The 17333-nt window shown below is 45.4% G+C and overlaps 3 protein-coding genes across 6 annotated transcripts; 2 read left to right on the top strand and 1 right to left on the bottom strand.

Moving 5' to 3' along the window:
* Positions 1-1119: 1119 nt before the first annotated feature.
* Positions 1120-4498, bottom strand: LOC122624409 (E3 ubiquitin-protein ligase KCMF1). 4 transcript variants are annotated; one of them, XM_043803934.1, is made up of 3 exons: positions 2266-2443; positions 2153-2174; positions 1120-2098 (listed from the first exon to the last, which is right to left on the bottom strand). In XM_043803934.1, exon 3 carries the CDS (start codon positions 2057-2059, stop codon positions 1391-1393), a length of 669 nt encoding a protein of 222 aa, XP_043659869.1. In that variant the 5' UTR covers positions 2060-2098; positions 2153-2174; positions 2266-2443; the 3' UTR covers positions 1120-1390. The 4 variants fall into 4 exon arrangements, with proteins under 4 accessions (XP_043659869.1, XP_043659868.1, XP_043659867.1 ...); XM_043803933.1 differs by lacking the exons at positions 2153-2174; positions 2266-2443 and adding an exon at positions 4481-4498; XM_043803932.1 differs by lacking the exon at positions 2153-2174 and having other exon boundaries at positions 2266-2446.
* A 5619-nt stretch (positions 4499-10117) lies between these two features.
* Positions 10118-10715, top strand: LOC122624764 (integumentary mucin C.1). The gene has a single exon (XM_043804457.1). It carries the CDS (start codon positions 10119-10121, stop codon positions 10713-10715), a length of 597 nt encoding a protein of 198 aa, XP_043660392.1. The 5' UTR covers position 10118.
* Positions 10716-12310: 1595 nt separating this feature from the next.
* LOC122624829 (protein kinase 4) lies at positions 12311-13361 on the top strand. The gene is made up of 2 exons (XM_043804547.1): positions 12311-12392; positions 12478-13361. Exons 1-2 carry the CDS (start codon positions 12311-12313, stop codon positions 13359-13361), a joined length of 966 nt encoding a protein of 321 aa, XP_043660482.1.
* Positions 13362-17333: the final 3972 nt, after the last annotated feature.

Genomic DNA, 17333 nt, shown 5'->3' on the forward strand with positions numbered 1-17333 from the left:
TTAATTGTCAGGCAAATGAAAATAAATAATCTTAAGGCATCATCTTCATCAGTACCAAGTAGTAATGGATGTGATAATACATTTGATAAGCTCAAGTTAACTAGTGTTAATAAGCAAAGCTAGGAGTTGTAACTTCCAGCCCCCCACTCGTGATTCACGCACGCGGCGGGTCGCTTGAGAGTTCCGCTTCCACTTACGACTGGTGGCCTTAACCCTTTCCCACCGGCCGATAGCTTGCAGTGAACACGATTCCCTCGATTCTGCCTCAAAATACTCATTAGCCATAACGACCACTCCGCAGGGGGGGGTGTGGAATATCCGGGGGAAATGGCGGGGATACAGGAGACAGGACGGAGGACGGAGGACGCAGGACGCACGACATGCCGGCTGTGTCGATGTCCATGTCTATCTATTGTCAACCATCAGCCACGCATGCAGCGCAGGACGCCAGGACGCCAGGATCAAAGGAGGAAGGAGCCAAAAGCTGGTGTTCTGGTTACTCGGTTTTGTTTTCGGCTGGACGCTGCCGTGCACTCCACAGTACACCGAGAAAACGTCATTTGACAAAAGCAAAGATGTGCTTTAAACGCAGTTTCTTTCATTCTATATGCAGAATCAACATGCAGGCGGAAATTTGTTACGGACGGAAATTTGTCACAGTGCAGATGGGACCTGGAGACGTGGCCTATCTGCGCCTTTCCACTATTTACACTTGGCTCATTTTATCTAGTTCGATTGGCAATTTATCTGGAAACGCTTTGTCTGTGCTTACCTTTATAATTGGAGAGGCAAAATATCGGTTTTTGAATCTTAATTTCTGTGAGGGAAGGCAAAAGTTAACTGAGCTTGCAGGCTGTACGGCGGCGAATCGCAACAAATGGAAATTCTGTCAGGCCTGAAATCCTTTTATAATGACAAAAGGTTTCCACCTCTAAGCGGATTACAGCAACAGCAACAGCAAAAGCAAAAGCAACAGAAGCACTTCGAGCTCCCGACCCGAGGAGCCCAAGGAGTAATACCTCAGCACTGGCGTCTGGGAGGGGAATGGGGGCTATTCGAGTCCCAGGGAGCCTTTCTAATTAATTGGGGGCTGCTACTAGGCAGCTACTAGGAACTGAATCTTGAATCGAACGCAGTAATATATTTAAGCAGAAGCACGACAATACATGTTTGTGTGTGTGTGTGTGTGTGTGTGTGTTCAAACGGAATGTGTAGTTATTCTCAAGATTCGTCATTCATTATGAAAATGAAAAAACGAACTCTATAATTTCGTATGCGAATTTCGTAACGATGCAAGTGCTTGTTTTCGTTTGCCTTGGCGATAATGTTGTTTAGTCGTTTGTCAAAATGTTGTAGTCGAGTGCTTCTTCGTGGTTCTGATTCGAAGTACTCATAGCTCCACGCTCTCATTATCGCTGAGATCCTCGGAGTCGGCCAAGGGGGCGGTGTTTCTGGGCAGCAGGAAGCGCACCTGCGGAGTCTGCGAGGTGGGATAAGTGTGTTGGGTAACTGTGCCAATGCCAGTGCCATCTCCATCTCCATCTCCAGTGCCCGAGCCCGATCCCGAGCCCACGGCAGAGTCCTGGGGCCAACGGAAGCTGTCAGCCTGCGCCACTGAGCTGGAAGCGGGCTCCGGATCCCGCTGAGCGCTGGACGAATGCAAGAAGATCAAGTGACTGGCAATGTGAGCGATGCGAATCGGATGCGACGATGGCACCGCCGCGCAAACCGGGCAAATGACGACTGTGCGCGTCAGGCGATGCTTCTCCTTGCAGTGCTCCTTCAGGTCCTCGAGGGAGAGGCCCATTTTGCCGCACACGGGGCACGTGAAGCTTTCGGCGCACATGGTCGGAATCGGCTCCCCGGCGAAGTGCAGCTCAAGGGCGGCACGATCCATCAGGCACTGCAGTGGATGGGCGCGATCGTGCTGCCCGTTGGAGACCCCATTCTCCTTGCAGGTGGAGCAGAGGTCGTAGTCCAGGCAGCGCAGGCACTTGTAGCGATAGTGGACCAGTCTGCTGCTGCCGCAGCCGTCGCAGTGCACGTCCCAGTGGCCCATGTGCACGTCCTGGCGGCCAAGGGTCCTCGATGGGAAATCCTGCCGGAATGCAATTAATTCATGTATAACACTCACACACAACCATTCACTTACGGAATCAAATGTTCGGTATAGTCTCATTGTAGAAAGTGAAAGTGAAAAGTAGGAGAATTATTCAGGCACTGGCGACTGTGATGTGACTAAGCAAATTACTTCCGATTACTTACGATTACGATAGACATGAGATGACACCGAGACTGCTTTAGGTTAAAAACAAAAACAACACACTTCAAAAACTATTCAGAAACAGGTGACTGTGATGTGACCAAAAAAATACCTTCGAATACGATTTCTGTTTAATCAGAGTTGGTTTTTTTAGAAAAACATGAGCCGAGACTAGCAAGTTGAATTTGGGAATATGAATACGAATTCGAATCGTAAAAAATAACACTTCAAAAACTATTCATACACAGGTGACTGTGATGTGATTAAAAAAATACTTTCGATTACGATTTCGATAAACATAACAATATTGGAAAAGCTACTTTTTGGCACGTGGTCTTAAATTGAAGAAACTCTTCACAAATTGCTGTTGCAGAGTGTGGCCTTTTCAAGGCTTCAACCGATTCGAGTCAGATATATGTTTAGCCCCGAATGCACACCCAAACTCCTTGAAATGCCGCCTGTTGGCTCGTTTTGGTTTCGTTTGTTCGCGCTTTGTACATAAATTTCATGCAAATTGACTAATTAATTTTTGCGCAATGGATTCTTATCGCATGCACTGGGCAATATATTCGTTATTTGCATAATGCACGTGTGTTGGCCGGCTGAGTTTTTTAGGTGAGTTCAGGTGATGGGCCTAAGGCCAGCCCACGCACTTGCACTCGCCCCAGGCTGATACACTGAAAACAATTTTCGGTGTACGTGTCACACCAAAAATAAATCTATATTCGCGTGGCCAAGTAACTTTGGATTGCTACATTGTGGCCAAGATTTTGAAGACACTGAACCGCAAGAATATTTGACTATTTCAGAATTGTGAATGCTCTTTTTTGTTAACATATTTTTGTGGCAGTTTACCCGCTGTGGTGCGCTAAAAACAACAACCATTTTAATGACGCATATTAAGCATAACCACACAACTAAACGCAGAGCAAAAGGGGGTACACTGCGTGAAACCGGGGGCGCAATATATATGTGTTCGTATGTGCGGGGAAAATGCACAATGCTTCCGTGTTTTTCCCGCAGGACAGCGGCTGCCTTTAAGCCTGCCAAATATGCTGATTGCAGCAATAATGATGATTATGTTTGCGCGGCCTGCATGCGCGGCTCGAATTTGTTGGCCACAGCGGAAGGAAGTCGAAAGCATTGACAATGCCAGCGACACGGAACATGGCCAAAGGGGGTTGGCTTAAGGCCGGCGGCACGAGCAGCGGCACAGGCGGCGGCGAAGGGGGGTCCCGAAGGGGGGAGGGGGCAGCAAGTGCAGCCACAATGCCAACGACAATGACGAGCTGCAAAGGCATTTAAGGACTTGCAAATGGCACTGCTCCCACTCCTGCTCCTGCTCCTGCTCCTGCTCCTGCTCCTGCCACTTGACTACTCGACTACCCGACTGACTGACAAACTGACTAACTGACATCCAACAAATGCGAAAAAGAAACATCTAGCGGGTTGGTAAGCGGCAGCTTATGGAAATATCCCAAGACCGTGGGGCCCAACTGGTTGCTGGAAATACTCTTTCCAAATAACTACATATATGATATATAATAATATCTGAATTATACTACAGTAGTGTTAATATGAGTGGACCACTTCGTTTGTTTGTTTATTCACTGAACTTCAATTACGTTATCTACTTCATGTGCTTTTATTGCCATGTTGCATTTATTTCGACAAAATGAGTACTTGATGAATACTTTTTAGTTGAAATACAAAGGCAAGCAACCCCACTCATGAAAGGGCATACACTGTGCAACAAAATGATTACGTTGCGTGCATAAACTTTTGCATGGCCTGCGTATGCGGAACGCAGTTAGTTTTGCCCACCGCTTTTCCTCGCTTTCGCATGCCCTCGGAAAAGCGAGCGGCATTTCTATTCCGGATGAGTCTTTGCCTGTGTGGCCATATTAGCAAAGTGAATTGGTTTTTATTTGTAACGGAAATGTGGAAAATTATTTTCAGCTGTTTGGTCGTTGGTCGTTGGTCGTTTGGTGATTTGCATAAGTCGCAGGTGACAGTCGTCGTTGTATTTTCCCAGCCATGGTTTCGGTTTTCCCCTTTCCATTCCGCTCCCCCAGTGCAGACGAGCAATCCCATTCATCTGAATGCATCTTACCATAGGGTGCCGCTTTTGCGGGTGGGACTTTCTCTCAGTGTGCCAGCCAGACGGCCCAAAGAATTTAAAGCAGCAGCTGTGGCTTAGTCCGATTTGCCTCTTACCATGCATGCACAAAGCGGCTTAGGTGAGCGGCGGCAACAGGACCAGCAACCGAATCGGGATCACAAGAGAGAGGAGAGCTCGTAGCTCGGAGCCCGGATGAAGAGTCCTTGGACTTGGAGTCCCCTTGGAGTCCACCACGGGCGACGACTGACCGGCGGTGATAAGACTGGCCGAACAGATTCCGACTCCCTTCTCAGACCTGGCCCCTTTGTCGCCGCTTATAAACACAAGACACTTGAGTGGGGCAGTTTTGGGTTATTTTGTTTATGTCTCGAATGGGGGGAGCGGTGGGCGGAGGTCCGGAGGGGCGTGGCGATCGCCGGCGGTGGCGACAAAAAACTGAGAACCTAAGCGGATTTTAACCATTTGCCATCTTGATGATTGATTCAATGCATGTTTTATGTCGGGTATTTTTTAGGCCATTTGACAAGCCATTTCGGTATTTTATTTATGGGGCTTTTATTTTCAGCAGCTCTTTGAAACGAACAGCAATAAATTTTGTGTTTAACAACAAAGTCACAAAGTCGATGCAAAACGTAGATTTTTAAAATAACAGTGTTAACATTCTACTTAGTAGAGGCATGTATAAATCAGAAAATACAAACTTATTTTGCTAGCGGATTCAATTAAATGTCGTTATTTTTCTTGTCTAAATAAGCTGGTTTTCACTACTTGAAATTTGCCCGCAGCATAGAATTCGTATTGTTTGGTAGTTAAATTTAATTTACTTTTCATTTCGGAGCTTGAGACTCGTGACTTTTGGCCAAAGGTCCTGGGAGAGAAGCACTGGATGGATTTTCCGACCTCTTCGATTTTCTTGCCGCCCCCATCATGAATTTACCAAGCCACCGGAGCCACCTCTCCGGTTTTCCCTTTGAGCTGTGTCCTCTTTGGGTTTCCGTTGGCTGCAGGTTTTTATGCATGTGGCCATTAACTGTCGGCTCCAAGCCCCCACTGCCACCCCACTTTCCCCCACTGCCACCCCTTCCCGGAAAAACCAAAGGCGGTCATCAACATTGCAACATTTGCTGGCTTGACTTGCAGCTGCTCGTGGGAAATCAGTTTAATGGAAATTATAGCATTCGATTACTTCTCAAACTAAGCCTACCATGCTCCGCCTCTCCAATTCTGCACCTTTCTCTCTCTTTCCACCGCCTTTCCATCGCCTTTTCCATGCCACTTAAGTGGCCCGGATTGCGGCTCATCAAGAAGGCAACGGCATCCATGGAATTGGTCCCAGCTCATCGGAGTTTTTGTCAAATGCCTCAAAGTATGCACTAAAATGAATGGGGGGAAAAGGCCGGAAAATGCAGTAGGCGTGTTTGGCTTGGAGAATTCTTCTGGCCCCGAACAGGTGAGCCGTATTTTCCTCCTGTCATTTACCGTTGACGGGACAAACCAATGGACTTGGCCAATGCTCTCAGAGAGCCAAAGCGAAATGGTGGGAGGGGGTAGTATGGGATATTACATAATCTTATCTGGTTATCTGATTTGGGTTGGGAACGCTCAAAAAAGGAGGTAATATTTCAGAATTTTTACCATATCTTCCTTAATATTGGTCCAAATATGGAATGTTATACCTCTTTGAGCTCGGAATTGAATGTCCCAACCATTGGTGTTCAAATTTGAAAAAAATTATTTTTGGCCATTTTTTGTAAATTTTAATGATGGTACCCCTTACAAAAAATGCAAAAATTTGGCCAAAAATTATTTTCACAAAGTCGGCCAAAAAAGGATATGGATGGTTAGTATTGCTAATTAGGAGTCAAAAACTGCAATTTTTTCCCTTTTGTGAGCATTTTTACCCAAGTTATACAGAAAATACCAATCGTAAATATTGCATTTTGCCGAAAATCGTTTTTCTGTTTTTTTGCATATTTAATTATTAGAATTTTTATCACAGCATTCGAAATAGTGGTCCAAATATGGAATGTTATTCCTCGTTGAGCTCGTAATTAAGTTCCCAATCGAACTGTGTTCAAAAATGGACATTCTATTTTTTTCACATTTTTTGCAAATTTTGATGATGGTACCCCTTATCAAAAATGCGAAAATTTTACCCAAAAATTAATTTAGCTAAGTCGGTCAATAAGTGATAGGGATCGTTAGTATTAATAAAAAGCTTTACAAAACGGTTATACTTTTTATTTTGTGACATGTTTTAGCCAAGTCATGACAATAGAGCCCTTGTTTAATATCGAATTTTTGACAAATCCATTTTCCAGATTTTTCGTCAAAAATAATACGATTTTTGGACATAACATTAAAAATATTGGTCCAAATATGGATTGTCATACCTCGATAAGCTCGTATTTCAATTCGCAATCGATTGGCGTTCACAGTTTGAAATCTTTGAAATTTGCATTTTTTTCAAAATTTTTATGATGTTACCCCTTGCCAAAAATGCAAAAGTTGACGAAAAAAAAAATTCGTTTTTTTCTTTGTATTTTCGATTTTCCGGTCAAAAATAACATGTGCGTACTCATAGAATTTCCATATAATGGAAATTTTTTCACTAAAATCCCAAAAATCGGAGGTATGTGAAGTGAATTTCTGGTACTTTATGTGGGGCTTAGTTGAAACTACGTGATGACTCTAACCCCAATCCCTGCGTTCATGTAGTTGTGTGAAGGTCACGTGGTCGCACTGCACACCCGGTAATACCCACCCAAAGAAAACCACCACCACCACCCTTTCGTTGCCTGTCGAATTTCGACAGTGAGTTTAATGAAGTGCAACGAGAACTGCAAGCAATTGAAATGCATTTGGCATTTTGCGGGGGGTACTTGTATGTTGAAATAAAAAAAAACCTGCACCTGAGGATGCAGTGCTTCCCTATTTTCCAGAATAATTCTCGTTTTTTGTGGCAACGCCAAGGGCCGTTGAACATGCCACACGCATTGGCGAAATAAAAATAAACACAAGGATGCACCACCACCACCTTGATTTTCTTTGCGAACCGCGTGGCAAAAACTGTTCCCACTCTGTAAACTCTGCTGTTAAGTCCTACTCTGCCGACGTCGCTGCCTCTGCCGGCGCCTGCGCTTGTCCTGCGACGGTCGTTCGGCTTTCTCGCTCGGTTTTCCCTTCGTCGAGGTGTGCTAAATATATTTAGAACCCATTTTGGGACATGACCCACCAACTGGGTCTCGGTTTTTTGGGACTCGTCGCATTCAGCGACTCGCAGCGCACAGGAGCAGTTGCACAGGGCGTATGCGCAATGTGCGTATGCACATGGATGCCACAGGAGAAAAAGACGAGAGAAAAGGCTGAAATTAGCATAGAGCCAAAAGGTAGGTAGGATCGAGTCGAGGGTTGCACCTTTGAGTTGCAAATGCACTTGACTTGGAGACTTTGCCAACTTGGCTTCGTTTGGGTCAACTTCCTCATTACGTCGGCGCTTATGATGATAATTTCTGGCCAGCAAAGGGGGTGTCCATCTGCAAATAGTTTGGCCAGGCATCCAGGCAGCCAGGCAGCCAGCGGTAAGACACGGTTTCTGAGACACGGGACTGAGGAATCTGGAATGGCTGCCTCAACAAGTTGAAGAAGGCAAGCTACTCCAAGTTTCCGGAACGACTGACTCTCCAGTCAAAGTTAAGCTGGGTTATTGTCTAGTGCTTGAATGGATATGGAACTTTCGAGTTCCTGGAATTTCTATCCGAGGGGATCAAATATCCAAACTAGTAAGTTCCCTAATAAGGGGCAGCAGCAGGGAAAATTATAGGCTTAAATCCCAGTTGGGAATCAATGTGCAGTGAGCCTGATGTTAAAACATCTTTCTAATTTTAAAATTTTAATTAAAATAAGCATATATCAGGCGTAGCACTTTAACAAAAGGCCTTTATTATATTTGCAGTAGTTTGTTTATTGAGCTTAAGCAATCCGAAAAAATATTAAACAGCCGAAAAAGCTAATAAAGTCGATCAAAAATCACAAAAAAAGAAAAGGAGCGTAAAATAAATTATAATTATAATAAGTAATAAATAAAGGAATGTATAGCAGGTGGCGACGAGACTCCGCGCATCGGTTTCACACGCAATTAACATATTCTCTCTGTTGCATTTAAATTGCTGCATATGGATTACGCGCACTGTTGTCAATTCAGCGCTTTTCCCGTCATGTTCCTGCTCATTTTTGAATTCAAAGTGCGAAAAACTTGGCTTTTTCCGCTATTTTACAAGCGCGCACCCCGCGCCCCTTGAGAAAAGCTGGCAACACTGATTACGCTGTGGTTGCTGACCCCACCCATCGAAGGCCGCCCAAGGCCACTCAGGTCCAAACCACCACTCTCCACCACCCTCCACCACCCTCAACCACCCTCCACCACCGCCCATCAACGCCTTCTTTCGCTCCTTTGCCGGTTGCTTTATTAATTACTTGTTTTTCGCAGTGCGTTTTTTATTCAATTACTTGTACAAATTGCAAACATACAAAAATAAAATGGCGAGCAAAAAATGAGCAAGTAATCGGCTACGTTGGGGCATCAGGTGCGCGGATAAATGTTGCAATTTGTATGATGGCCCCCGACCTCTGACCTCGTCTCCACTCTACTCACCTCCCCCTTCCGTGCCGCAACTCCAGGCATCACTTTTCAGTCGCATTAAACAATTAACAAGTGTAATTGATAAACAATTAGCGGCATTATGAGCCACAGCCGCAATGGCGAAAATGGTATACTCACATGTGCAAACGTATAAACAAAGGAAACTCGATGCTTAACCCAAGAAAACGAGTCCGCATCGAAGTGTACTCTAAAAAAAACATCAAAAAAGTCATCTACCAAAAAATCATAAATCTATACACATTTCTAGCCAAGTAATCAATACCATGAAATACCATATTTAACGCCCTAGGCCACACCAAAACCTGTTTAATAACCATAGTCAAAATATCCAAAGCTTTATTACGATAAGCGTGTGTAAGGGTATTGCATTGTTGTAGAAAGTATGTGAAGCCCATTTGGTACAAATGTATAATAAATGCTTGATAAGGTGGGAATAATTTGTTTATAAAACCAGCCAATTCTCAGAAAGCGCTAATGACGAACACAAACTACACGACAAAATTTGATATATCGACATTACTTTTGGACAGTTTCTCGGTACATAAACATATGCATAGATATGTATGTATATATTAGTTGTATACCCTTTATAAAATTGGTTATGTCGAATCGAATGTTCAAATGAAAAAGGATGAATAAACGAACTAAATGAAATATCAAATAATTATATAGTATTTTACAACTAACTATAAATTACTACAATAATAAAAAATGAAACGTATTATCTATAATAACACTAATTTAAAAGTTTAAGCCGCTGAAGAAATTTTAGAAATGTCTGTGGACCCGATAGCAGTTGGGTATTACCAAAAAACCCCCGAAAACTACAGAATTGCTTGAAAAAATTTCAATGTATAATGACAATTTATAGACGTTTTTCTATCGGCCAGCCCAAAAACCAGTCGGATCGTCTACGCCCATCTAATGCAAGGGGAGGGGGCGGGGCAGAGGGTGGGGCAGTAGTCTTGGGTTCGAGACGCGCTAAGGCGCTAAGTGCCGTGTATATAAACAAACGCCAAGCGATGATCTCCATTTAGTTGTCTAGTCGAGGGAAACCAAATCAGACGAGAATGCGCGCTCCCACACTGTTTTTCGGCCTCCTACTGGTAGCCAGCTGCTCCTCGATTCTGGCCAGGCCACAGGAGAGCACTACTCCGAGCACCACCACCTCAACCACCACCACGACTCCGAAGCCGGAGGAGTCGTCTACAACCACAACGACATCGACTACGACGACCACGACAACGACAACGGAAAAGCCGAAATCAGAGTCCACAACTGCCAGTACTACCACCACAAGTACCACCCCCAGCACCACCCCAAGCACCACCCCCAGCACCACCCCCAGCACCACCCCCAGCACCACTCCCAGCACCACTACAACCACTACTACGACCACCACTCCGAAACCCGATGATGATGAGGCCGCCAAGCTGCTGCAGCAATGTGCCGAGCTGAGCCGCCGGAAGAAGCGAGGTGGATCTTCCTCGTCCGAAGAGGACGACAGTGGCGAGAAGAAGTCGGCGAAGAAAGAGCGCAAGCAGTTGAAGAAGCTGTGCAAGCAGTTGAAGAAGCAGGAGGAGCGCAAGCAGGAGAAGGCCCAGAAGTCGGCGTTATCCGAACTGGCTGAAGCCCTGAAAAACTACAACCAAAAACAGAAGAACTAGTGTGGTGCCAATAAATATGTTTTTAGCATTTGTTTTCTTTGTTTTTAGTGTACTTTATATTATTTATCAAAAAGTATGCCAATAAAATGGATCTTTTAAAAAGCACACGTCTGTACCCCACTTGTATACCATCAAAACTTCTATTATATCATTTTCGTTATCAAAGGTGATATTGGCCGAAACTTTAGAAGTATTATCTAGTTTCAATCAACCAAAAGCATATATTATGTTTTGTACTAGCCTAATAAAACCATATGTTGTATAAAACATAAAAAAATATGCGCTGATATTAAAGTATTTATTTTTGAGCTAGATTTTTGAATATGTATTCGAACATGGGATGAGCAAGTGAAACCTGCAGCTTTCTGAATAAAATCGAATAAATCTAATCAAATTTGTTTAGATTTTCCCTTTTTATCGTATCGATGCAGCAAAAGAAGCACAACAAAAACAAAAAGAGTAGAAAGTACAAACAAATTTGATTTGTAATCGATTTCAGCTTTATTTGCTTGTAAATTAACACTGCATACGTCAAAATAAATCGTTCAAAACGGGAAAAGTTTTTTATTCATATTTGGCGGAAGGAGAAAGTCTATTTTCGTTAGCATCAATGTTTATGCTTTTTACGCTTATTCGTTTTCCTGATAAAGCCAATTTATTTGTTATGCCCACGCTTAGCTTTTTACCTTGGCAAACAAGTATATTAAGATTAGTTACTATTTCCAAAACACATCCGCCAAACTTAAGCAGTATCAAACTAAAACCAGACTCGTTTTTGAGACCCACAAGTCCAACGCCGTTACAGCGATTTTTACAAGGGCAGTTCGTACGGAGGAAATCATATAAACACAAAACACAACTTTCCAGCCAAGCAAATTATGTTTATATTCAATTCGACTAGCATAGATCTTCGAGTAAACACGTTTCAGTAGTTTTTATTTTTGCTTTTCTGCATTGTTGAATCTTTTTTGCTGTTGGCCAGTTTTGGCTTGAGGTCAATTTGAAAATGCGGGCTGCGGACCAAGAAAGCAATTTGCATAATCAACATATGAGAAAACCAAGCGCAAAGAGACGAGAATTTTTGGACAGCGGCGAAAATCGTAGAAGAAATATGAATGCTAATTAGTTTGAGCCATTGAACTCTGCTCGGTGGGGAGGGGAAAGTGTCGGAGAGTGTAGGAATTACCAATAGATCACTGAGAGAAACTATAGTATTATACTTTAACTTTGTCTTTACTGAATACATAGTCAGCGAATAAATGCTCCATCAATTTAATGACTGCTGCACAAGCATAATTCAGTGATTGACGTAACCCGATTAAATCCATAGAATAGAGTTCGTTTTTTTTTCTCAAAAATTTGTGCATTTATGTGTGATTTTTCGGGCAGTGTTTGCCCTGGCAAAATGGGTCGCTCCTACCCATTCTCCGCCTGACACGCTTTGAACTCGCAGACTTAATTATGCAAAAATCCCAAGCGAAAGAGGCCGAGAAATGATTCTGGTCGAAATGCCGTTAGCCAGAGAGTTAATATAACCCGGGATCACAGCTTGGAAAGCGATTCAGTCGATCGAGAAGCGAACAAGAGCTAAGATAATGATGTGCGGCAAGGGATTCGGGATGATCCTGGTCCTGATTTGGGCCACGGCCCTTTCCAGCGACCTCGCGCTGGTGAGCGGTAAATTTTTTTGCCCTGGTTTGCTTGTAACTTGATGGTATATGAATGTGTCTCCCCATTTTTTTTTGTTTCCGTGATGCCAAAGGTCAAACGGTGGCGCCGCTGACGAGCTCCACGAGTGCTCCACCCAAAATGGAGGTCAAGCCCACGAAGCCCATGATAGTGAATGCTCCGCCAAAGAAAGTGCAGCTCCCGGAAGCTCCCAAAAGCAATGCCAGCAAGCCGCTGCAGGTCACCGGTTTCATCACCAAGTCTGGCAACATCTACGAGATCGAGGACAAAAGGGGCTCCATTGGCTCCATTGGCTCCATCGAGGGTCGCCAGGCGGATCAGGAGCAGATTGTGTGCAACTATGGCAACGTGGTGATCTACAGCGATGTGCCCTGTGACCAGGTGAAGAATGTGCGCGTGGGCGAGGTCAAGCCCTTGAAGGAGGATCCCGTCGAGGTCAGCACCGAGAAGAACCATGCCGATGGCGAACAGCAGTCGCAGGAGTTGCAACAGGAGCAACAGCAGCAGGCCGCAACCGACGGTCAGGATCAGGAGCAGGAGCAGGACCAAGACCAGTCCGTGCAGCCAAACCATCCCAGGGGTCAGCAGAACAATCGCCGACGTCGCCGTCGTCCGCAGCAGCAGCAGCAGCAACAGAGGCTGCAGCAGCAACGCCGTCGGCGACAGCAGCAACAGAAATTGCAGCAGCGTCGCCGCAACGGCAGCGGCAACAACAGCGTGCGTCGTCGTCGTAACCGCAACAACAACAACAACATTAAACGCCAGCAGCAGAGACGTCGTCGCCCCGGCAACAACAGCAACAACAGGCGACGCCTCAACAACAACAACGGCAACAACAATCAGCGACAACAGCAACATCGCCGTCAGCAGCAACAACAGCAGCGCCGTCGCCGTCCCAACAGAAATGTCAATCGCCAGCAGCAGCAGCGTCGTCGCCTTCACGACGGCGATAACTGAATGGGTTAAGAAATGGGTTAAAGCTACCCAGGACGACCCACAATCTACGACCTACGACCTCTGAACACAAACTGTCCGAATAAAGCAACAACAATAACAGCAACAACAAACGAAAGCAACATACAAACGAAAGCCCCAAATGGAAAATTCACTTTGAGTTGGTCTTTTTGGTCCTGGGAAATCAACACGGGGCAGTAATTAAAACAAGTGCAGTCCACGATGAAAGCGGGATGCGGGGAGGGGGGCGGTTAGGAGGGAGGGAGGGAGGGGCAAGGACGGGCAGCTTAAGTCCGAGAATAACTTTAATTCACTGGAATCAAAACAGATGATTCTATCTGAACCAAGTCAAGGGGGTGCGGCATAAAGTGAAGATTATTTTAACAACTGGGGTTCCCTTTTTCTTAAAAAATACTCTTATATTTTTCCACCAAGAAATTATCAGTATAAACTGTTTATCCAAATATCGGATGTCAAATTGCGGAGGGCGTGGCATTAAATTTCCAACAATTTCCAGTAAAAGTTTCAATTTTGCCCATTTGCAAAGAATACAAAAAATGTATTCTGGCATATCAATGGCATATTGAAGTGATATGAATAGTTTTTTATATAAAGCAGAACACAAAAATATTTGTTTCGTTCCGATTTTCCGCTTAACAGTTTGCCAGTCGGTATATGTTCAAAAACCCATAATATAAGCTGCCTTCTAGAAGGGATTGCATTCGTGTAAGAGTTAATTTCAAAAGTTAGAAATCTTCTAAAGTCCCCCACCGTTTCTCATTTTTTAATCACTCTCGCATGAGCACGATCAAAGCGACCGCAATTTGTTTGAATTTTGGGGACCGACTTTGTGTTCGGCGTTGCCAGCTTGTCACTTTAATTGTAACTAGATTTTCGACTCGACTGTGCGCACCACCCCCTTGCATTCAGATATATATATCTATATATAGATATATATAATTCTGGGGTTTTTCGGAGGGTAAAAATGAAGGGGTCGCTTGGGGCTGCGATGTCAACGTCAGCATCAGTTACACCAAGAAATTTGCGCGCTTGGGCCCAGCGCACTTAACACATAAAACAAACAACAACACGGGGGCTGACGCAGGGCGGGGAGCTGTGGGCGGCAGCGGGCGTGCCAGTGCAGGAGGGGGCGTGGCAGGTGTGGGGCACGAGAGTGCTGCGAGCCAAGCGCGGCAAGAAAGTCATTCAAAAGTCAACCAACTTTCTTTTGAAACACGTTAAAGAGCAGCAGTGAAAAAATCCAGTGCACAAAACGATGGTATGCGAGGGGGGAGTGGTGGAGGTTTAAGGACTGACTAAGACGGCAGGAGGGAAAGGCGGTTGCGGGGGGAGTAGGGATGGGGCGGTTAGGGAGCGGACTATGACATCGCCCCCAACCAACTGCTGTTGCTGATTTTCCTTTGTTGTTTGCATGCACACAACGAGCGGAGAAAGGATGGCTGCACTTGCCGGCTTGCGCACTTACACTTGGAGAAAAACCGCTGCAGCCTGTGCAAAAATCAAATGCTATACAAATATTCAGCGACCACAGCTGCTGACAACCATAATACCTTTGTTTGCTATGAAACATATTCAGCTCTCCTTAGAATCAGCGTTTCGATTCGTGATGAGTCACACACATCCACTTTTCCCACAACCTAGCGCAATTATTATTATCTTCGTTCTTCTTTTTAACAAATTTTTCCCAGTGCAGCCGCCTTCCTGCAGAGGGTTGCCATCTCTCCAAGGAGCCATCAAAATGTGACGTTGTCGCCGCCGTTGTTGTTGTTGTTGCTGTTGCTGGTGGGTATCGCTGTCATGCGTTGAGCCTGCAAGTTTATCACCTCATTGTTCTTGCACGCCCCTGTCTTCGCCGCCAACATCCCGCCGCCCCCCGCCCCCATCCACCACCAGCCACGCCCAGCCTCGTCCCGCGCACTGTGTCCTTATGGCTGTTGCTGTTTTGTGGCTTTATCGCTGACTGTGGCAGTTGAGCGAGCGAACCGCAGCTGCAGCTGCAACTGCAGTTACTGCTGCTGCTGCAGTAGCAGTACCAGAAGCAGTAGCAGTAGCAGTAGCCGTAGCAGCAGCAAAATCAACAGCAGCACCAACCGCCGCAGAATGCCGGGCGGCATTTTTAAGGGGGGATGGCGGTGTGGTGCGGGGCGGGGCTGCATTTGAGGGAAAGGAAGGCTTTTGCGGTGACCGAGGACAATGGCCAAGTCATAAACGGTGACTGCAGCAGGCATTTAAGCCCCACAACGTCGCGGTCAACGGCAAAAACAATTTTCGGTCAATTAACATTGATCAGGCGGATGTGGCGCGCCCTTTTGAGTCAATCAAGGAGTTGTCAAGTGCTTGGGGAGAATGCTAAGGCAGCGATTCAGTTTAATTGGTGAATGAATGCAAGATGGCAATTCTTGCAGTTCAGTTTGCTGTGTTATTGTGATAACAGATATGCCACCCATGGAATACGTCTTGTTGCACTCCTTTTGCAAATTCTTCGCCAACAGACATTTCTCATTAGCCCAGTCATGGGTTGTTATTTTTCGGTGCTCTACAATGGCCAAAAGGAGCAGGAGCAGCCAGAGTCGCAGGGAGTTGACCCCCATCCGCAGTGCTCCGCCGGAGTGAGTTGCAACTAATTTCAGATTAATTTGTGTCAGTCTCTGCCGTCGTCTGCGTCTGCGTCTGCTTCTGCTTCTGCTTTTGCGTCTGGTCTTTCGCTTTCTTTATTTTCGCACTTGGCCCGGTTACTTATTATCCCTGAGCGACGTGTAAATGCTGCTAATGACGACGTCAAAAGAAGCCGCCATCAGCAGGATACAAAAGGTCCTGCCCGACATCCCGCGGACACCCCGGCCTTAACGAGTTCCGTGTTTAATTTGGCGGATTTATTATTTTAATTTGCGCCCATTTCACATTTCGCGTCTCGCCGCTTTGAGTTTCGATTTCGATTCCGGCACTAGGACGAACTTTGACCCTGGCAGAGCGCCTAACCACCCGGAACCAGGGTTTTCTATACACCAAAAAGCCTGGAATCAGGTCGCAGTCTGGATGAAAAGTACTTATTTAATTTTCATTACCAGCAGACACAGTATATTTCTGGCACGTCTAAAATGTGCGTATTTGGTTTCGTTTGCCGATAAGTACACGTGCCAAAAATATTATTGCTAGCTAAGAGGTGACAGTGCGATTTCGCATTTAATAATTGGCCCAATCATGAGCGTTTCCTCCAGTGCCCTTTCATTATGAACAAAGTAGCATAAATATCCATTTCGGGTGCCACCCCGAGGGCTTTCCCTGCTGATCTGAAAACCTGGCAAAGATTTTTGCCAGGCGATTTAAATAATTGACAGATTATTCTGCGACGAGCCCCGTTGGCCATCTTTGTTTGTGTAGACTGAGTCTTTTTTTTGGTAACAACCACTCAACCCCCTTTGCCGCCCATGGAAATCAGCAGGAGGTCAATTGAATGGCTTTGTACTCTTCTCGAGGCCGAAAAAACCATTACTTGCTTTCGTACAATGCGACCGTTAAACTGTTTTATCTTTATGCGATTATGTCTGCTGGTCTATCCACCGGCCACGCCCACCGAGCACCACCCACCGCCCACCGGCCCCTAATGCGTGTGCGTGGCCCAAAAGAGAGGGACGGAGCAACTCTTTGCCCAAAGGATTTGTGTTTAACAAAGTTAAGTAGAAGACGTGCTCAGGCACGTTTCCACATCGCCACCACCTAGTACCACCAGTGCCACCAGTACCACCCACCTGCAGCACCTCCCCCCAGCGGGGCGCCACCCCCTTGTTCTACATTTGTGCGCTGTCAATATTAGTGGCTGCCACTCGAAACTTTGCACAATGGCATTGGGGTATTTGAAAAACTGACAGATTCATTGGCGTCCGAAAAAAAAAGAAAATGAAGCAATGGGCGGAAAAGTAGAATAAACCAAGGCAAACCTTAAAGCGGGATTGA

Source organism: Drosophila teissieri, chromosome X (genome assembly GCF_016746235.2).
Source record: "Drosophila teissieri strain GT53w chromosome X, Prin_Dtei_1.1, whole genome shotgun sequence".
Lineage (NCBI taxonomy): Eukaryota > Metazoa > Arthropoda > Insecta > Diptera > Drosophilidae > Drosophila > Drosophila teissieri.